Genomic DNA, 22,778 nt, shown 5'->3' on the forward strand with positions numbered 1-22,778 from the left:
AAGGTGCCCATAAGCTCGTTCCAACAATACTATAGATGTGGACACTCGGCGGTGAATATATACCGGTTGCCTTTGTAAAAGGGCTCCCTTCGTTGAAAGAGCTTGGACAAACAGGAGGAGAAACCCGTGATTAAGTCCTCGAAAGTCTCATTTTTCCTATTATAATTAATTTCCAATTTCCACCAGTCACAGACACTCACAAATTGCAGTGAACCATGCAATGTTGGCCGACTTTTTATTTAATCTACTGGATGAAGAAATTTCGGACTTCAACTTCTGTAAGAGCTGGCACGTGGGGACATAGTTCCAGCTTTGAACGTGTGTCTCTTTCTCTATTTTAACTCTTCACCATATGTGAATGCTCTCATAAGTCGAAGGCATCTTACACTAACTCTTAACTATGCTTAACGGAATAGTTTATAATTTTAGAGATTTATTTTACTTCAAAAATAAATGAATTATATATAAAAAACTATAAAATATTTCTATGTGACCCAATGCTAAGAACCGATAAATCACTAGCTGGACTGTAAACCGGTGAACCAGACCCCTCATCGGTGAGACAATTGGAACGCGGTGCAAACCGCGTTCTCAATTGCACCGCGTTCTCAAAAAATTCAAATTTTTTTTTGCTAAAATTTAATATGATTTGTATGTTTTGGATCGTTTTGATGTGTTGATGTCAAAAATAATTTTTAAAAAATAAAAAACATCATTAGCATGCATTTCAGCATAAAATAATATTTAAAAAATAACCACTATCACACTGACAAATTATAAATGTTGTTTGCCCATCATCGAAGAGCCTATTATAGAACTTATTTTTAAGGTGCTTTCACCAGCCAACGGTTCAATCTCCGAAGCCTATCATATTGATAAGAAATGAAAATCTCCCTTGGTAAATATCTCGTGCTTCATACAATAAAAGTTGCTCCAGTTAAATGAATTGCGATTTTTTTTCATCAGTACAGGAATCCTCAATGGTGACTGCTCATCAAGCATTTTTGTATAGAAGAATCCATCAAGCGTTTCGAAAAGATTCTCTGTTTTCAACTATTATAATCCACAATTTAACATTATTATTATTATTATTTTGATAACCCGGGGTGTTCGGGTCAGCTTACGCGCACCACGACTAATCTCCGGATCCACTGAACACCCTGCAAGCCCAGTAAAAAAGTAAAGCACCGCGAGGGTGACATGCGTATGCGCTGAGGCTTAAACCCAAAATGCAGAGGCAGAGAAACCCTACCAAAACTGCTGGGCCACAAGCCTCGGAGCACAATTTAACATTTTTTTTTTAGTTTAACGTGGGTGTCCGGGCCAGCTTGCGCGCACCTCGACTAATCCCACGGGCCCTGAAGTTAACGACCATGTAAGTCTCCAGTGACCATCATATGAGCAACCACAGGGCTCGAACTTGAAACCACGGAGGAAGCAAACCTCTTGATCCCAAACTCTTACCACTGGGCCACCACCTAGATGGTTACAATTTAACATTATTTTTTTTAGTTTAACGTGGGTGTCCGGGCCAGCTTGCACGCACCTCGACTAATCCCACGGGTCCTGAAGTTAACGACCATGTAAGCCTCCAGTGGTCATCATATGAGCAACCACATGGCTCGAACCTGAGACCACAGAGGGAGCAAACCTCTTGGTCTCAAGCTCTTATCACTGGGCTACCATCTAGATGGTTTACAATTTAACATTATTAATATTGCCACTCGTGGGAAAGCTTCTTCAGCGATTGGGATTATAACACAACATCTTTATAAGAATCTACTAGTATGTTAAAACTTAAAATTTTATTTAAAAATTTAAATTAATAAATTAAAAAAATTCTTTAATATAATATCATAATCCCTGAGTTAAAATGATTATAGCTCAAATCAACATTTTAACAATCCCATTCAAAATCAAATAATTAAGTTACTCGATTTTTTATAAAAATAAACCTCTTATATTGTCATTAAATTCATTCATGACACCTTCTTATAACTCTGAAAGTATACTTGATTGAAATCCAATAATAACAATTCATTTGAAAGAAAAAACAATACTTGCAAAATAATAATTTTCATGATATAAAGCCATACATTAAAAAAAAGCAATTTTACCAATACAATCTTGTCTTTTCCATTGATATGAAGTATGAACAGTTTTCCCATAAAAAAACTACAGAGACAATCTACAATCGCACCTGGAAATTGGAATGAACCTGTGAACATGGATTTCCGTAGGATTATTCGATGCTTCCAAACATTAATCTCTTACTCGTGTGACAGTGGGACTTATGAGTAATATCATATTAGATCCCTCTTTTATACGAGTGGCAGAGCGCCTAAAAATTCCGGCTTCTCTTATATACACCAGTGGCGGAGTGTCTAAAAATACCGGCACCCTTCCGGGAAAACACAAATAAATTCCGTTCCCTTTATTGGTTTTAGAGGCCTGTGCGGTGTTGAATATGCATATGGGCTTCTACCCTTCGATTTAGGTTTTGTTTTGATTCATTGGGTTATTGCTTTCACAATATCAGGCTCAATAGTTCCTTTGTTTCATAGAATTGATATCGATAATTACGATTGCAACAGCTTTAGAGGTGTTCTGTTACCTTTTTCTTGGTAGGGGGCCATGGACTTTTTTTTTTATTATTATTATTATCTGTCCTTTGTAACCACCAGCTGAGATTTCTTAAGAATTCAAATCTAAAACAGTTGTCTAGAACCTCGTTGGAATTTTATCGTCCTTCATAGCAGTAGAGTGGATGCACAGAGGACAATCAGAGAAATGCAGTGGACCTAGACAGCTTTCACGTAGAACTTTACTAGATCAAAAGAAGGAATCAGAGAAATGCAGTGGACCTAGACAGCTTTCACGTAGGACTTAATGATTTTGAGCAGAGATAGATCGAAAGAAGGAATTAGAAGGTTTAGAAGCTCATAGAGGAGATGGGAAAGAAAGAGGGAGTGAGAGATATAAGATTAGAAACGCTGACAGGAATTCCATGGATTAGCTGTGTCACACTGGGATATTGTAGCGATAAATTAAAATTTCTTCAATGAAAGAAGAAGAAGAAGAAGATAAAAATATCTAATTCAAGGAATCGTCACCTAATATTATAGTCACTAGAAATTCTAGCTGGTTAGTAGAGATTCTACAGTAAGAGACTAATTACGTGAAAAGAAAGATACTATCACCCTTTAACCGTCCTACCTGAGGCAGACTGCTTTGCTAGTTTTGTCTAAAATTATTAAGAGTTTGTTCTCTGTTTTTTTTATGTTCTTCCTATCATGTTCCTGACTTTGACGTCATTGAACAATACTTACAAATATTTTCAACTCTAGCATTGGTAAATATTGCACAAATCCAAAAAAATACGATATTCCTGACTCTGACGCTAGTGAATAAATTCACGAAACTTTGAAATTTTTATGAAGAAAAATCAATTTTTCTATGCTTTTTTTTTACCCTTTTTATTATTTATTTATTTTAGACAAGAATAAAAAAGCCATTGCATATTATATTTTTATTTAATAGTAATGGTCTATAAATTAAGTATATAGCAGAAAAAAACACAAACAAAGAGAAAAAAAATAAAATAAAGTGGGAGGAATTCACAAATAAATCAATAAAAATCCTCAAAATTTTCAAAAATTTTCTAGAATAAAAAAAAAAGCTTATTTGGCTAGATATAAAAAAAAAAAATACATGACAAAAACATAAGTCAAAAACACCCATAGCCAAAAGTAGCTTGGGCCGGCTGGGTCTGAGGCCCAGACTCAGCCACTCTCTTTTTTAATCGGGCTAGACCCAGCAACCCAGTCCAATTCCTGGTCCAAACCAATAACCCGACTGGCTTTTACCTGCAAGCTCTACAGTCACAAGGTAATTAAAATGCAAGGGAGGGAACAAAGAACTTACCTCGTCTGCAAGCGCTGCTGGAGGCGAAGACCGAGAGTAACACCGGCTTTGGACAACGCCCTTCTGCTCCTGCTCCACTCTTTTGTTTTTGCTTGATCCTTCTCTCGTCCTCCTCTGGTTTCTTCCTTTGCTTTCTGGGTTTTTCTCTGTTTTTGGTTTTTTTCCCTTGTGTCCTTGTTTCCGCTGTTCTCTCGGTCTCTGTCCTTTTTTTCTCCCCTCCTCATGCGTGTTGTCTCTGTCCTTTTTTTCTCCCCTCCTGATGGCTGCTTCATGGCTTTTTATAGAGGACTCTGTGTGGTAGTATTTTAGCCCGCCTCTTCCTTCCTGGGAGGAGGATAAGGCTTCGCTGGGTGTCAGTAAGTGGCAAGGACTCGGATTCCTGGAGTCCTGCCGTTGCAGGGGTCTGGGAAGGTGGTGATGGCAATCGTGGAGATCGCATTGCACGTGTGGGTGCTCTGATCAGCGATTTTTCCTTCTTTTTTTTTTTTGCAGGGATTTTCCTTTGTTTTCTGAGGAAGAAGACGATGAACAAAAATGAAAAACGGCGCCGTTTCTGGACTGGGCGGTCGTTTTTCAATCTTGTCCTCCACGTTTGAACAGTTGTTTAATTGGGACCCTGGGCAGAATTGTATTTAAACCCCTACGTTGCGTGGCCTTTTACAAAACGACCTTTGGACTTTAATCTCTTGTAATTTTGATCTAAATTAGCTCAGAAATGTAATATTGTTTTAATTATGTCCCTGATTTCATTAATTAAACTATTTTAAAGCTCAATTAAACTCTTAAACTTATTAATTCTTTAATTAAATTCCTGATATTAACTAATATACTAAAACGTGTGGGGGATTTACTGTTCCCCCACACACAAATCACTGTGGATTACAACAGTAATCCACAGTGATTCTTATCCCTTTTTTTTTTTTTGTTTTTTTTTTTAACTTTCTTTTTTTTTCTTTTTTTTAACTTTCTTTTTTCTTCTTTTTTTTATTTATTTTTTTCAATTTTTTTTCCAATTTTCTTATTTTTTTTTCATTTATTTTTTTTTCAAAATTATTTTTGTTGGTTTTACCTTTTAAATATTGACCTGGTTAAAATTTTTGCTTAGTAATTTTTTTCTTTAAAATACTGTGAATTGCTGTGATGTTTTCCCACTTAGTTTTTTTATTTTATTTTTTTATTTTTTAAAATTATATTTATCGATTTTTTTTTAATATTGAACTGATTGAGAATTTGGTTTTGTTATTTTTTTTCTTTAAAACATTGTTGATTGCTACAGTGTTTCTCCGCATGGTTTTTTTTCTCCAAAATTATCTTTTTTTTATTTTATTTTTAATATTGAGCTGGTTAAAAATTATAGTTATAATATGTGAGGAAAGCACTGTAATTTTTTTAAAAAAATATTGTTCATTCCCACATGGTTTTTTTTTTTAATTTTTTTCAAATTATTTCAATTTTATTTTTTTAATATTAAGTTGTTTGTGAATTACAATTACAAGTCATTACAAATAAGGCTAAATCATGTGGGGAAGCACTGTAGCTTTCATCACAAAACACTGTGAAATTGCTACAGTGTTTCCAACATGATTTTTTTTCCTTTTTTTGGTGTTTGTTTTTTTTTTTTCTAAAATTGTCTCTGTCGATTTTTTTTTAATATTAAGCTGATTAAAAATTTAGCTTTATAATTTTTCTCTTTAAAACACTGTGAATTGTTGCAGTGTTTTTCCAAAATTATCTTTGTCGATTTTTTTTTAATATTGAGTTGGTTAAGAATTATAATTACAGTAAAACTAAATCATATAAGGAAAACGTTATAGTTTTTCTCACAAAACACTGTGGATTGCTACAATATTTTTTCTCATGGGTTTTTTTCCTTCCAAAATTATCTTTGTTGGTTTTTTTTTTAATATTAAGTTGGTAGAGAATTTAGCTTTGTAATTTTTTTTCTTTTGATTAACTGAAAAGCTAAATCATGTGGCGAAAGCACTGTATCTTTCCTCACAAAACACTGTAAATTACTACAAATCATTTTATTCAGTCTCTAAGTTTTGGATCACCAACATAACTTTTTTTTTCGTCATGAAATATTTGCTCCATCATACCTTTAATTTCTATTACTTATCTAGCGCTGGTTCATAATTATAACACTATCAAATGTATTTGTTTTATAAGCCCGCGGCAGCGCGCGGGCATGTTATCTCGTTATTAATTAAATTGAATCAAGGTTTAATTAAAACCCCATACTTGTTAATTTTTTCAATTAAGTTCATAGTTTCATGAATTAAACTAATTCAAAGTTTAATTAAGTTCCAATCTTATCAAATCTTCTATTTTCTAACAAAATTAGCTCCCAAACTAATAATTTTACCCTAATTAAATCCTCAAGACTTTCAATTTGTATTGTCTTAATTCAAACCTTAATTTTTCTTCATTCGTTCTATTCTTTTTAGTGAATTTATGTTCTCAAAAATTGGATTATAACAAACTTTATCAATCAAGTGCGTGTTGAAAGGAGTTAATCCTAACTGAGCAATCTTAGTGGCAGCCATGCTATGTGGGACGTTGTCTCTTTCCTGGCTGCTACAACAACCATCAAATAGTAAATAACTAGAAACCTTCGAGGGACTGTTCTAGCAAAGTAAGCTACATTCTCGAAAGATAAAAAAGCTCGGCAATTGTTGATGCCAATGCTTTACTCACTTGCCTCATACTAGCCTGGACCTGAACATCTCAATGATCTGTGACCAGTGAGCGACTGGACCTGAACATACTAGCCTGCCTGCTGCGTTGCTATTCCATTGATGACACGTGACCAGCAACCACAGCATCTATGCGTGTAAACCCTACTGTCGTGTTTGGATATTCTCCTCGTAAACCTGGTAAATAAATGGTGCAGTTTTATAACTAGAAAAAGTTTAAAAAATAAAAATAAAAATTGTGGAACAGATACTACTACGTGTGATTCCAGCACCGGATCTTAACTGTGATCTGCCATTGTGATGCACAAATACTATAGCTGGCGTCGGATTTGTGGGCCGATACATTCATCCTGCAATCTTGACAGCAACTCATTGTATTGGGTTGAATTTGAACGCAACCTTTAACTACAGATTGTATCAGAAACAGAGTATTGTTCGATTCTGGTGAAAGAAATGGACCAACTACAAAAGATGGGATTGAGGTCCCTAGATCAATTCCATTTTCCCTTGATATTGTCCACGCCTCTTTCTCTGCTACGAAGCTCCAAAAGAACGGATTGAGGTTAAATAATTATTGTTTTTTAAAATATTTTTTGTTTTGAAATGTATTAAAATAATGTTTTTTTATTTTTAAAATTTTATTTTTAATATAGTACATTAAAACCATCTAAAATTATTTAAAAAATAATTCAAAATTTTTTAAAAATATATTTTAAAACAAAAACAAACACAACTTCAGTGATATCGGAATATATAGACTTGTATCCTTGGAACTTCTAAGCGAACACATGGATGCCAATCATTGGCTATTAAGGATGACACGGACGAAATTGAATTTTTTTTAAGGAGGCCCAAGTCATAAAAGAGAGAAAAGGTACCAAAACAAAAGAAAAAAATATATAAAGAGAAAAAGACGAGTGTTGTGAATGAACAGAGCAATCCTTCTCAAGTTCTCACGGGCTTAAAACGGCCCGTTTTTGGTTCCACGTTGCATAAAAGTAGGCCCTGTTAGAGCTAAAGCTCCTCTATGCCAGGGAGCAGGGATTGGGTCAGGATTTTGTCCGACTCGATAAAGATACAGTAGCCAACAAGGGGTGAGGTGAAGATTTTTTGGCACGGAATATCAATAAAGGATTCAATTTAAGGTTTCCTTTTCAGTCCGACCATTGTTTTCCTTTTTCTTTTGTTTTTTACATTCCGTTGGTTGATTGGATATACTCATTAAAGTAATCTTCATGCATAAAACATAATATTTAATATGGGACAGATGGTTAATCTATTTTTATTGGGGGAAAATAATAATTTATCTGTTGAATTCGCAATACCATTTTTTTTTCTGTAACAATCAAGCATTTTATTTTATATCGAGGCTTAGGTGCTTAACCTAGACTCAACTATGTGTGTCCTTAATTATGTGTGCGTGTATTTGTATTTATATTTTTAAAATATGGTTTTGTTATCATAAATGAAAAATCTGAAACTAAAATGGAGGAATTAGAATGACATTTTAATATAGTGTATAAAATAGTAACAAAAAATCAAAATAAAACTTAGTATATTAATTCCTTGTTTTTAAAATAAAAAAAATAATGGTTACAAAATAATTCACTAATAATGGTGATAGTAAAATAATAAAGGTGATTATATCGGTGCTGGAGAAGGATGGTGGGAACAATGATATTATAATGATAATAATAATTAAGATATTTTAAAATAATTAATGATAGTATCATAGAAAGAGGTGGTGGTGGTAGGAAAAAAAAAACGGGGATAGTGGAAAAGTGACAGAGATGAAAGAGTAGCGTTATAATAATAATAATAATAATAATATATTTTATATTTAAAAAAAATGTTATCATCTCCCTACAATGATGATAATCAATGAAATATATCAACCTAAGTTTTATTCATGAAGTTTGTGAGACTAGTAAGTTTTGGAAAATTTAAGAGTGTGTTTGGTATTATGGTTGCTGTTATAGTTATGGTTTGAAAAACATTGTTTTATAAAAAGTACTTTTAGTTGAGATTGGTTTGGAAAAATATATATTTGGTTAAAATTGTGGTTGAAACTGAGGTTGAGTAAAAAGTATTTTAATGTGTTTGATTAAAAAAATACTTTTCAAATTAAGATTATAAAATAATTAAATATATATATACATTGATTGTTTTTAATTTAAATATTATAGATTTGACTATTGTTATTACATTATGAAATAAATAATACTTTATATAAAATTTTTTATATTATTTCATTAAACTATTTACAATTCCATCACGTATGAAATACATCCGATAAGAACTATAATTTCATTGGTTTCGTAAGCGCGCAACAACATTAGGTAAAATATCATCAGAAATAAAATTGGGATTGAGATCAAATTCTACAAATGTTACGTCATCAAGCGATCTTCTTCTAATTTAAAACACTGATTTTTTAAATAAAACACAATTAAAAATATTTTTTTTTTCTAGATTGGACGATGTATTTTTATAGCGTTGGACCGGGTTCGGTCTCCACTGTTCACTTAAGTGAACAGTGGAGAGTGCACTCTCCAAATGAGAAAACGCAGGCAGGAGAAGCAGGAAAAAATTACCTTTCATGAGCTGAGGTTCGACCTCAATTATTAGGTGGGATCCATGTGAAAAAATATGCGGTTTGCATTAACCAAACACTTAAATTCAGCTTTTGCTTCCTGCAGCTGCCGCAGCCCAGCCCTCACTCTTTATTTTAGCCTTCAGGTACTTTCGGAAAGCAAATGTAGGCGATTTAATGCAAACTAAACTCTAATAACAGAGCATTCTTAATTGTTTTAAGAACTAAGGTCCAAACTACATGCTTCTTGTGTTTCAAGATTCAACGCTGACGATTTCTCCTCTTAATCCAACCATTCAAGGGAGTGCAAAATGCCACTCAGAAAACGAAGAAACGTCTTCCCATCCCCAGTTACAGTACATTATTTATCCAATCTGAGGAAGTAATTATTTGTAGCACGGATTATTGGTTTTACAGGAATCCCTTCTCCTGGAAACTCTTGATGCAGTCATCAAACATTTCTTCCAGTGTTTTGAAAGGAGGGAACCCCAACGTGGCAATCTTGGTGGTGTCCATGCTATGCGGATTGCAGTCTCCTTTCTGGCTGCTACACCTACAAATACAACGCCACATTCAATTAGATCATAGGAAGGAAGATCAACAAATGTTAAGAAGAAATCTACGTGGGATTGTTGAAATGCTAGTAGGAATACTGCTAAAAAAAAGTAAATTAACTGCATCATGTTGACTACACAGTGGACCAGACAGCCTAGCATTCTGGTTGATGCTTATTGATTAACTCACTTGTTTTCATATGGATAGGATGGATATTTGGCCCTGAGCATCTCAATGATCTCTGACCAGTGAGCTACTGAGCCTGAACATACGAGCCTGCCTGATGCTTTCTTATCCTCCATTGCTAAAATGTGAGCAGCAACCACATCATCTATGTGCACAAATCCGATTGTCATGTTTGGATATTCTCCTCGCAGACCTAGGAAAAAAGTGGTGCAAGTTTTATTGGAAGAAAGAAGAAATACCGCAAAGAATAAATGTGGTATTTGAAGTGGCATCTAACCCTCCGTTGTCTTTTAACTTGGACTATATGTTAACAAAAAATTTCTAATGCTTTTGGGGCCCTATCTTTCTGCGGCTGGGATCTTTATACAAAGGAGAAGAATTATTATATACAGAAAAATATTGAAAAAGTTATTGTTTTGTAATTAGCATTTTGGATATGCATTTCATGAATGTGTAACCTGTGTTATTAGGTGCTTGCTTAAATAACAAATGAAATTCCAAAACATGCATGTAAAGGATCTTGCTGATCGTTATTTTGCTACGGAATACAAACTAGCAGAATTTTCCAACCCTTTACAAAAAAAACGAGCAAGATCCTTTAAATATGTGTGTGTGTGTGTGTGGTGTGACGTTTAACATTTTATTGCATGTACTAGAAAACAAAACCTTTAACAATGGCCAGTATCAAGAGCAACGTGCTGGTTGGTTGTGGTGCAAGCAGCGGACCAACTACAAAGGAGGGATTAACCACCACAAGATCAATGCCATTTTCCTTCGCTGATCTCCAAGCCTCTTTCTCCCCTATAGTTTTTGCATATGCATACCAAAGCTACAAGCAAGAAAGAATTCATTAGAAAATCAGTTACTGTGAATTAAAAGGATGGATTTGATGCATGGGGGAGGGATGAGAAATGAAAGATCGGATGTTCCCTTTAATATTTTCATGATTTTCAATCATTCCAATTTAGGCAGATTGATTTTTATCCCTCCCTCTAATATTTATGATCTATTCTCCTATTGTTCATCTGATTCATACATCATGACAAACAGACCCTTAAATTGGTGAGTTGCAATGTTTATTGATGATACAAAGTAGAAAATGTTATTACATCGTAGCGTTTGCAATATTCGGGATCGCTCCAATGCGATTCGTTGAGAGGAGAAACTTGTTGGACGTCGTCACGGTATCTTATTGAAGAGCAGGAAGAGGTGAGGACAACTCGTTTCACGGTATTAGCCTTCGAACAGGAGTTCAGCACATTCAAGGTGCCATTGATACATGGATCTATCAACATTGCCTGCAAAATATTTAGCAGTAAATAAAACAAAAACAGTCAACATCACCATGGTACAACGAAATATACACCAAGATACCTTGAATACAAAATATTTATCAATATTTCACTTTTATCCCATGCATGATTCATCATTTCTTTGTGTTATCCTTCTAGCAGTCACAAAAATTTCAAAATCATTAAACCTGCCTTTGCTAATTCGGTTCAACCGCTGTTTTTTAATGTGAAAAAGCATTAAACTAATATTATCAGGATTTGAGAGGATAAATGAGAGGAAGATGAGAAAAGGCACAAGAAAGAGATGAAAAAAGTGAGCTTTCCTAACTATTTGAACATTTGGGGTATTATAGAAACTCTTAGGAATCTATAGGGGGTAATTTTACGCAAAGTTTAAACTATAACATTGGTGAATCTGAGTGAATCAACTAGGATAGAAATGAGGTTTACTCTTCATTGCGCATTTCTGGAACGATGCAGTGGCCGCGGCTGCCACTGGTAGCGTCATTTTTATGATCAGATATGCCACGTACGGTCAACAAGGAGTCTTTTTCAGACATTTGTGCCCACGTCGAACAAGTATGGACACCCAGTTTCAATTTTTAAGTCGGTTTGGTACTAAATTTTAGCACTTGATGAATATCTCTGTTGGGTTGTGACATTTACTGTCTCCGATAGCTCTATGATTTTATTTGTTTATTAACGTAAGTGTTATTATAGATTCTGAAATTAACAATTATCATAATCATTGAAAAACAAATTTAAAATCTAATTAATTGAAACTTCAAGTAAAGGTAAAGGTTGATAGCTCCCTGATTTGGAGCAACGAAAAGGAAACAGACACAGCTACTAATAGGGTGGAATATAGAGATTTACCTGGATATTATCGTCGTGAGGAAGAAGCACCGGTGATGCGGTATGAAACACCCCATCAACACCTTGTATAGCCTCATCAAAGCTGCCTTCTTCCAACAAATCAGCTTTGAAAATCTTCAGTCTCTCCTTGGCTCCATCAAACTCCCGAAGTAAACCAACCTTTCCAACATCGCCTGTAAAAAAAAAAAAAAAGTTTGGTATTTATCACTATTATATATATATATATATATATATATATATATATATAGTTGATGGCATGGCATAGCATACTTGATAAAAAAATAAATAAAGAAAATCTAGTATAGATTGTTTCAACCGCGTCACCAGATAAAAATCACTCCAAGTACAATTAGTACCTGGGTCTCGTACCGTGGTCCGTACACGATGGCCTTTCTCAAGCAAGGATTTGACCAAATAGGCCGCTATGAACCCTGTTCCACCTGTTACACAATATTCCGGCATCTCCTCTTCCCGTTTGCTGCCTCTTCTATAGCGTGCTGCTAACAAGGCGGACTATATATGCTGCTCGCTCGCTCGCCTGTTATCTACGCTTAACCTTTTTGTTCTTTTTAGGTAACACTTGGGTGGAGAAGCATGTGGGTAGATGATTCATTCATTACCTCAAGTGTCTCTTTATTTATAAAAAAATTGTTTTATCAACCCACTAACTGGCAAGTTGGTGGATTAGAAATTTAGACATGTTCTCCACTGTGCCAGGCAGGGTCAATATGGGCCTATTGTTTTGGTCTGGCCCAGTATAGCTAATTGGGCTTACATCCTGGTCTGACGTTCTTCTGGATAATTTGCGGGTTTTCTAGAAATTATAATATTAGGTGAATACAAAATTTTTTTCTCCTTAAAGAACAAAATATCATAAACCCTATTCATACTCCTTTTTTTAAAAAAAAATTCACCTGAAATCGAGTGCCACATTCATCACAGGTCAATTTGAATCTATTAAAAACAACATTGCTTTGGGTTTGTTTTTTTGTTTTTAAGATAACACAATGTTGTTTGGACAAAAATATCTTTTAAAAAAAGTAAAAACAATAAAATATCATTTTAATTAATAATAAAAAAATTAAATTAATCAAACAGGGTTTGACCGGTCAATTCTTAACCAAGTTTAAAACAAATCCAGCCCAAGTCATGCTACTTATCAACCTGTCATGCTAGGTTTGCTAAGTCTGCATTCATTACAAAGCATGCTCGTTGTGTATATGTAACAGGACTTGGATATATTAAAATTTTTTGATTAAAAATTATAAATTGAAATAAGTTGCATGTACATATAAATAACATCCTTCTCAGAAAGAAAATGAAAACATCAATTGAATTTTAAAAAAAAAAAACGAAATCTCATTTGTAAATTTTAAGCAATAATAAATTTGGCAATATATTTTGAAGCCTTTTTTACAATAAATTGTAAATCATGTATCGTAAAGAAGAGTGACTGGAAAAAAAATCCCAATAAACACAGAAATAAAGGGAAAAGGGAGATAAAAATGAAAAGAAAAAAAATTAAAACGGGAAAAAAAGAAAGAAGAAAGGCGATGTTGATCGAAGAGTGGAGAGAAAGGGGAATCAAATGATACAGTGTACTAGCAAAACTATGAATGAACGTGTGTACGTACACAACACAACACGTGTGATTTCACATTCAATAGACCCATAGTTGACACGCGACTAATAACAATTAGAGATGGAGCTTGATCGTGGCTGCGGTAGCTGGTTGCTCCAACCCTCAAAATTAAATTCGTTTTATTAATTTATAGTAGTGAAGTGGACCAATGGCGTTGTAAATGTCAAATCCTACCTTGTCGGAGTTCAATCTAGGAAGAGAGTAGCAAGTTTTCGACACATAGATGCTGTTCTTAAGTCACATGTCTCAAACCGAATGGAGTGCCAAAAATCCTGGCAACACGTTGTTCCCAACTCAAAACATTCTCAGTCATCTTGGGATATATTACCTGAATGCAAGCTTGAAGCCACCTCAGATGGATCATCCTACTCTCAGTTGTTGTCGGAATTGGGTTTTATATTTCGTGTTGGGTCTATGTTCCTGATCATATGATTCATGTCTCAAAGTTTAAGTTGTAGAAATGGATACAAAGTTATGATGGATCGTAAAGTTAACCTGAACATCTAAAACACAAATAAAACTTGCATCCATTATAATTTTGGACCTGGAAGTCTTACGGCCCAACGTGTCCACCATCAAATTACAATCTAATGACCCAATCACCCAACAAGTCCACAGATTTTACCATCAAATTGGATCTATTATATCCATAGAAACCAGAGAGTTTGCAGAGAGTTTGAACGAGAATCTGCAGGTGCTGGGCGAAGCTTCTCTCTTCCGCTTCCTTTCTGCTCTTTGTCCCTTCCTTTTCTTGTTCTTCTTGTTTTTGTTTTCTCACGTTCTGTCTCTCTCTCGTCCCCTCTGTGTTTTTTTTTTTGTTTTCGTTCGTCCTCTCTCTGTTTTCTTGTTTTCTTTTTGCTTTTTCGTTCTCTCTGTTCTTTTCTGGCTTTAGTTCCTCTGTTTCTTTCGTTTTTTTTGCTTCTTTTCTTTCGTTTTTTCTGCTCTTTGTCCCTTCCTTTTTTGCTTTTTTTTTCCTGTGTTAGTTCCTGTCTTTGTTCGTCTCTGTCTTCTGTGTTTTTCTATTCGTCTTTGTTCTCTCCTCCTCTGTCTTCTGTTTTTTTTTTTTTTTTTGATTCCTCTGTTCGTTCTTTCTGTCTTCTGGTTCTCTGTGTGTGTCTCCTCTGTTTTTCTGTTTTTCGTCCCCCCTGTTTTTTCGTTCCTCTCACTCGCGTGGCCTTTCTCTGGCTTTTTATAAAGCCAGAGAATGCCATGCGATCGCCCGGCTAACGATCGGACTCGCAGGACCGCTTCAATGGTAATGGAGATGCATCGTGGGCCAGAGAATGCCATGCGATCGCCCGGCTAACGATCGGACTCGCAGGACCGCTACAATGGTAATGGAGATGCATCGTGGGGCGCGGGGCAGCTTTTCTTCTTTACAGGGAATGAGCATTTCCAGTTCGGTCCGGTTTTGAATTAAAATAAATAATTAAATTAAATTTTTTTTAACCGAACCAAATCAAAAATCAGTTCAAACCAATTAATTTCAGCTTGGTTTTTTCCCTTCAAACCGAAATTATTCCAACTTGTTCACAGTCCCAAAAAAATCCCTACATCAAAGAAGGCAACTAAAAATCTTCCTTGTTTGGGCATTTTGATGCTCTGTGCCCCGACCACTCATAATTAAAACAAGAGCCTCCAAATCCAAAGATTTTGCAACGCACAATAAAAAAAAGATGTCATGTTTGTTGGCTGAAACTTGTATGAACAAACATGTCCAAACCCTCAGCCACACAAGCCAGCAAAAGATAAGAAACACAACCGGTAAAAAAAGGTGGGGAATGAAAGGAAAAAAAATCCACCACTTGGCACTTGCCCACATCATGCATGCACTTCATAAAACTTGTAACTTTAGGTTTACATAGAGTAAAGGAAAGGGAGAAAAATCAAAGCAAATAAGAGTAAAGGGAATCAAAGCAGAGACTAGAATGAGAGTAAAGGGATAGATATGCAGAAAAGAGAGTAAAGTGGGAGTAAAGGGAGGGAGAGATATGCAGAGAAGGGGGGTGGCTGATGGCTGATGGCTGAATGTGACTTTAGAGTTAGAAAACATTGTATTTATAGTTGCTTTTTTTTTAAGTGCTGGTTGGTTGAACCGATTTGGTTTGGTTCGGTTCAATCGGTTTCAGACTTTAGAAACCGAACCAAACCGGAATTTTTTTGTGATTTTTTAATCGGTTAATTCGGTTTTTTTCGATTCGATTTTTTCAGTTATTTTTTTTTCCGATTTTCTCGGTTTAATCGGTTTATCGGTTTTTTTGCTCGCCCCTACTCTTTCCTGGTCTGGTCCGCTGAAGAAGACGAATAGTGTCCTTTGAAACGGCGTCGTTTTCTTGACTAAAATGGCTATTTGCAATTGTGCCCCTAGATCAAATACAATTGGACCCCTGCATGTCGGATCCATGTACAAAATGGTCCTTGGATTTTAATTCTTGCAATTGAGACCCAACTGTCCCAAATTTTAGTATTTCTTCAATTAAGCCATGATTTCATTAATTAAAGAAATTTCAGGTTCAATTAAGTTCCAAAACTTATTAATGTTTTCAATTGTTTACTAAATTGACTCCTAAATTTAATTTCTTTCAATTAAAACCTTAAAAATTAATTTTTCTTGCAATCAAACCCTTTAAAAACTCAATTAATCCTTCAACAAAATCTAATTGAGTTCTTAAACATCTGATTTTGGACTTTTCTTCTTCAAAATAAATTTTTTTTGTCAATAGAGCATTCATCAGTAAAAATATATCGTCAAATTTTAATTTTTTTTATTTTTGAACTTCCTTAACCAATCTGTGACTATTTTTGGGCGCCCCGACATCCTTTTCTCACCGCTATTATAGTTTTGGTTTTTTTTTAATATATATTTTTTGACTTTTGGTTTTTTTTTTTGTGGATTAAAAAATGGGTAACAATAATTATTTAATATACAGTCACATTTCTAATTATGTAACTCAAAACCTATCAAATCTCTCATTTAATAAAAATAAACAAATAAATGAATGCATATTATATAATATAAGGTGGGTGTGTGTTGTGTTTATTTTAAAATTGATAGTACATAATGATTATACACATTTTTCACCGAAAGTTGTCTTGATGAGTCTTCATATATTTGAATTCATCTATAATCACCATTATACTTTTTTTTTTCTTAATATAAACAATAATGTTATTTGTAAGAAACTCATCATTCATCACGTAGTTTTGTTTTGCCAATTCCCACTACCAAAAAAGTTGCTCTCTGTAGTTGTTGTAGATATAAAAAATACAGTTAAAGAAAGAAAATCAATATATCAATCAGACGATAAGTTGTTTGATCAAATAATAAGAGATGGCTAAAAAAATTAGGATAATCCAGGTTATTACCCAAATTGTTTGATCAAATAATCAAAATTTGGATCGTGTAAAGGAAAAATAATTTCGGGTAATTCAGATATAATTTAAAATGATAATTTTCACCTTAATCACCAACATCGAAGTCTGATAGGCCACAAAGATATAATTCATGGTTGTTAATAATGTTATATTTTCGTCGAATATGTATGAGATGTGTTTTGCATCAATTAAAAAATTGAGATAAATATTTATCAATTTTTGAGTGATTGGGATGTATATCAACGGGGGGGGAAATCAACATTTGTAGTAACTTATTCTTTTCAAAAGTTATCTGGTTGAAATATAAGAATTATTTATTAATAATTAGTAGTATTTCTTTTGAAAAGAAAAGAAAATTAAAAGCATGCTCTACTTTGACTTTTCTTTTCCTTTCTCTAACCTGGTCAGCCGTAGCTTTCAAATGTTAGCCGCCGGTTGTTAAATGATCTCGGGAAGAGGTCCCACATAATAATTTTCTCCATTTCAATACTATAACAAATTTCGATCAAACAAATCCGTTGCCGTTGTTATATATTATTTTATCAAAAATTCCGATACTAATTAACTAATTAGATGTTAAATTAATTAGTTATTGGTTCTATAACAAACCCATCACATCAATAAAATTATTTGAAGGTCTAGGTTTTTTTTTTAGATTTATTTTCATTAAAATTCATTTTGTTGGCATTATAAAAAATAATTGTTTTTATTTATAAAAATTTCTCTGTGTGTTTTTTTTTATTCTACAGGATCCATCTAATTAGGGACATTTGTTTTTCATAAAATATATTTTCTCATAAAATATTTTTCATTCTAGTATTTAATTATGTGAAAAATATGATTGTAACAAAATGAGGGTAGAGTAAGGGTGATGATTGTGACGATAAAGGGGTTGATGATATTAGGATTTTGATAATTAAAATTGTTAGATGTTATTATAATTAGATTATTGTTATAAAATATTTTATAAAACTTCATGAGTTTAAAGTGTTTTTCAACAAATAAAAAAGTTTTTTTTAGAGATTGATTATAAAATATATATTGTAAATTTATATTTTTTTTTATAGAAAATAATATACCAGGAAAAACACAAAAAAATCAAAAAAATATTTTCATGTAAAATATTATAGCTAAAACAAAAGTGCTGTTAATATGTGAATCTTTCTTTTTCTTTAAAAAAATATATGATTCGTAAGAAGGTTCGACTAGAATATATCAAGCCCTGTGAATGATGGACGTTACATTTTATTAATATTTTCCCTTAGGAATCTTCTAATATGATAGATTGGGGAATTTAGCACAAGATTAGGTTTAAAATGGAAATTGATTACAATGATCTGGGGTGTGTATCTTCAATTTTAAAACTTAGCATTTTCTTCATCTTTCTCTCCTTTCAATCATATAATTTTTTTAATCATTGATTATATTGAAATGTATATGTAATTATTGTTGCAAAAAATAAAAAAAGTTAACAGTGAGCTATCTTCAACTAGTACTAATGTCATTTTTTTTTTAAAAAAAAAGGTATGGATGCAAACCTCTCTTTTTTATATATAAAAAAATATATTTATCAAATTTTTAAAAACAATATTATACCAAACATAATAAAGAAAATAGCTCGAGTCTATTTTTTTTTTTATAATGATCAATCCTTTAGTGATTTATTTTTGTTCTTTATTGAAAAATAAAATATATTAACAAAAAACTAAAAAAGAATGAGATTTTATTGTACATCTCATCACAATACACCATTCACTTCAATAATGTTTTTTTCTTCTTTTTTTTTTCTATTTTTTTTAATTTTAATTTCATCATTTAACATTAGATTTACTAAGGATTGAGTTTCATAACTTTTTTTAATTTATTTTTTATGAGAATATTTCAATTTAATGACTCATATCATGGTTTTGACTGTTATATCGAGTTTTCTTTTCTTTTTTTAATTGACTTTTTTTTTCTTAATTTTATTTTTAACATTGAGTTTATTGAAAATTAAACTACATAATTTGTTTCAATTTGCTTTATGTGAGATTATTCATATCTCATGACTCAAGTTACGGGTTTGGCAGGTTAACTTGGATTAATCCAAGCTGTTTTTTTTGTGTTTTTTAATCAATTTTTTAATTTTAATTTCATCCTTCAACATTAGGTTTATTGAGAATTAAAATTCATAACTTATTTAAAATTATTTTCTATTGGGTTTTTTTAGTCTCATGATCCAAGTTGTTGGTTGGACACGTTAATGCAGGTTGACTCGGATCATTTTTTTTGTCTCTTTTTAATTGATTTTTTTCAATCTTATCTTTCAACATTGAATTTATTGGAAATTAAGCTTCATAATTATTTTAATTTGCTTTCTCAAGGATTATCATGGTCTTGTGACTTGGTATGTGGATTGACAAGTTAATCTGGGTTGACTCCAATTCAATCCCGAATGTTGTCATCTTAATATTTTAAAAAAATATCATCTTAAATATTTATTTTGAGTCAAATTATATTTTTATCGGTTGTTTAGGTTGCATTTGAATTCGTCAAGATAACCAGTTCACATCGGATTAATTTTTATACAATTTAGTTTTTTTTTCTCTTAAAAAAATATTAGCAATATGTACTTAAATGTTTTTTTATGTTAAAAAAATTGATCCGATTTATAGTGTAACGTATGCTAATAATGTAGTATTAATGTAAATGTCATTACTCCATCCAATTTTAATATTTCTTTTAAACTTTGCTAAATAACTCAACTAATTACTAGCTAAGTACTCCATATATGTCTTTTTATTTTTATATAATATAATTTATATTTATTAAAACGAATATTAGTCATTTGATTTAAATAATACAGAACAAAACTATGATTGATTAATGAGCAAAAAGAGACGAACAAAAAAGGCATAGGACGGGATCCTAAAAAATCCTTAATTGGTAGATGTTTAGTTACAACTGGAAAGGAAAAGAAAGCCAGCAGAAGTTAATAGAGTCGAGTGAGCGTTGAGTGACGTGAGGGCCTCATTTAATCCTCTCATCTGCCTCCTACATTTCCCACGGTCATGTGCCTTTATATCTCCCATCCTCCCCTCCTTCTCCCCTCTCCTGATACCATAAACTCTCTTCCTCTCAAGCTACAGTAACTCACTCTCTTCAATATTTCTTTTTTGTTTGCAAAATAATGCCTCCAATCTTGCCGGATTTTTCTAACCCCGTTAAGCTCAAGTATGTTAAACTTGGCTACCAATATCTTGTAAATCACATTCTGTACCTTTTATGGATACCTGTTATGGTTGGTATTCTTATTGAGGTTCTGCGTTTAGGCCCTGATGAAGTCTTGAGCTTATGGAGATCACTTCATTTCGATCTTGTCCAAATTCTTTGCTCATCTTTTCTCATCGTCTTAATTGCTATTGTTTATTTCATGTCCAAACCAAGAACTATTTACCTAGTGGACTATGCTTGCTACAAGCCTCCGGTCACTTGCCGGGTTCCATTTTCTACCTTCATGGAGCATTCCAGACTGATCTTGAAAGATAATCCCAAGAGTGTTGAGTTTCAGATGAGGATTCTTGAGAGGTCTGGACTCGGTGAAGAGACTTGTTTGCCTCCATCAATTCATTATATACCTCCGAAACCAACTATGGAGGCTGCAAGAGGAGAAGCTGAGCTTGTTATTTTCTCTGCCATGGATTCTCTCTTCAAGAAAACAGGGATTAAACCAAAAGATATCGATATTCTTATCGTCAACTGCAGTCTCTTTTCACCAACACCATCTCTGTCTGCCATGATTATTAACAAGTATAAGCTCAGAAGCAACATAAAGAGCTTCAATCTTTCTGGCATGGGGTGCAGTGCAGGGCTAATCTCTATCGACTTAGCTCGTGATCTTCTCCAAGTGCATCCAAATGCAAATGCAGTTGTGGTCAGCACAGAGATCATCACGCCAAACTACTACCAAGGAAATGAGCGAGCTATGCTGCTTCCAAACTGCCTGTTTCGTATGGGAGGTTCTGCAATTCTCTTATCAAACCGCAGGTCTCATCGCTGGAGTGCCAAGTACCGCCTAGTCCACGTGGTACGAACCCACAAAGGCGTAGACGATAAAGCTTACCGCTGTGTGTTTGAAGAAGAAGATAGAGAAGGAAAAGTTGGAATTAATCTATCAAAAGATTTGATGACTATAGCTGGTGAGGCTTTGAAATCGAACATCACAACAATTGGGCCTTTAGTCCTTCCTGCTTCTGAACAGCTCCTGTTTTTGTTAACTCTTGTGGGACGCAAAATCTTTAACCCCAAATGGAAGCCATTTATTCCTGATTTCAAGCAGGCTTTTGAACATTTCTGTATCCATGCCGGTGGCCGTGCCGTCATAGATGAACTGCAAAAGAACTTGCAGCTATCTGCAGAGCATGTAGAGGCTTCAAGGATGACACTGCACCGTTTCGGCAATACCTCATCGTCTTCGCTCTGGTATGAGTTAGGTTACATCGAGGAAAAAGGCAGGATGAGGAGAGGAAATAGAGTTTGGCAGATAGCTTTTGGCAGTGGATTTAAGTGTAACAGCGCAGTTTGGAAGTGTAACAGAACAATTAAGACGCCTGTAGATGGTCCATGGGTTGACTGTATTGATAGGTATCCAGTTCACATTCCTGAAGTGGTCAAGCTCTAGGCGTCAAGATTGGTGGGTTACTTCTTGTTGTTTGCTAAACATCTTCAAAATCTGGGGTTTTGCATTCACTTCTCTGATGACCTGTTGTGTTCACTGTTGCAATGGGGAACTATGTGTTAATCGTGGAGGGGATTTTGATTAGATTGGCTGCACTTTAGCAGCTAGGAGATGGTGTCAGTGAAAATAAAGCCTATGTTTATAGCTGGATTGCATGCGCAAGTTAATCCCAAGCTTGTTGTATACAGTATATACTCAACCCGTTTACGTCTCAATATTAATAATAATAATAATAATTTGATATCATGTCAAGCATAACAGGTCTGGAATTTGAATTTGAATGAAGGTATGGGTTTTTTCTTAAAAAAATTGCTGTTCTTACCAATTTCATGCGTACCATGCTATCTACCTGGTGATGCTTTAATTTGGTATGCCCATGAATCTATTGGCACATTTTTGAAGTGAAATCTAAAAAATTGTACTTGATAAATATAAACTTTTTAATTATAATTCAAAACAGCTGTTCGACAAGACTTACGTGGGTGTCACAATCCATGCGGTTTTCTTTCTTTTTTCTGGTTTTTATTTCCATTTTCAATTATGAACTTCAATAGTTTGTTCTGGGAGTTTCCGCTTTAAATTCTTGTAACTAGATATACAGCATACAGCTGTGTGTTTGTTTTTTAAAAAGGAGTTTTTAAAAAATTATTTTTAAAATTTTTTTGTGTTTATTTATTATTAAAAAAAATTGATCAACAGAAAATACTTTCTGATCAATGAAAAATACTTTCTAGTCAAGGGAAAATTTGACTTGGTTTCTAGAAAAGTGTTTTCCTTTTATTTTTGGTGGAAAACACTTTCTAAAAGTTGTGAAAAAATTAGAAATATCATATTATTTGCTGATTATATCAAATTTGGTCCTCAAAATTTTGATTGTTATATATATATTTTGTTTTGAATATTTGTTTTTCAATTTCATCCC

At 33.5% G+C, this 22,778-nt stretch overlaps 2 protein-coding genes across 2 annotated transcripts; one reads left to right on the plus strand and one right to left on the minus strand.

Moving 5' to 3' along the window:
• Positions 1-9,386: 9,386 nt before the first annotated feature.
• On the minus strand, positions 9,387-12,737 carry LOC7483951 (tetraketide alpha-pyrone reductase 2). Its single transcript, XM_002312360.4, has 6 exons — positions 12,479-12,737; positions 12,123-12,295; positions 11,064-11,252; positions 10,621-10,783; positions 9,958-10,147; positions 9,387-9,766 (listed from the first exon to the last, which is right to left on the minus strand). The coding sequence occupies exons 1-6, from the start codon at positions 12,582-12,584 to the stop codon at positions 9,625-9,627; spliced, it is 963 nt and encodes a 320-aa protein (XP_002312396.1). The 5' UTR covers positions 12,585-12,737; the 3' UTR covers positions 9,387-9,624.
• A 7,483-nt stretch (positions 12,738-20,220) lies between these two features.
• Positions 20,221-22,102, plus strand: LOC7488356 (3-ketoacyl-CoA synthase 6). The gene has a single exon (XM_002311421.4). The coding sequence runs from the start codon at positions 20,309-20,311 to the stop codon at positions 21,797-21,799; it is 1,491 nt and encodes a 496-aa protein (XP_002311457.1). The 5' UTR covers positions 20,221-20,308; the 3' UTR covers positions 21,800-22,102.
• The last annotated feature ends 676 nt before the right edge of the window (positions 22,103-22,778 follow it).

Source organism: Populus trichocarpa, chromosome 8 (assembly GCF_000002775.5).
Source record: "Populus trichocarpa isolate Nisqually-1 chromosome 8, P.trichocarpa_v4.1, whole genome shotgun sequence".
Taxonomy (NCBI): domain Eukaryota; kingdom Viridiplantae; phylum Streptophyta; class Magnoliopsida; order Malpighiales; family Salicaceae; genus Populus; species Populus trichocarpa.

What these genes read in the sequence shown, in the direction of transcription:
- LOC7483951 (XM_002312360.4), bottom strand. Translation starts at nt 12,584, where the DNA reads ATGCCGGAATATTGTGTAACAGGTGGAACAGGGTTCATAGCGGCCTAT. An exon ending in CTCACGACGATAATATCCAG is followed by an intron (nt 11,253 to 12,122) that starts GTAAATCTCTAT and finishes AATATTTTGCAG; the next exon opens with GCAATGTTGATAGATCCATG. An exon ending in AATATTGCAAACGCTACGAT is followed by an intron (nt 10,784 to 11,063) that starts GTAATAACATTT and finishes TCTTGCTTGTAG; the next exon opens with CTTTGGTATGCATATGCAAA.
- LOC7488356 (XM_002311421.4), top strand. Translation starts at nt 20,309, where the DNA reads ATGCCTCCAATCTTGCCGGATTTTTCTAACCCCGTTAAGCTCAAGTAT.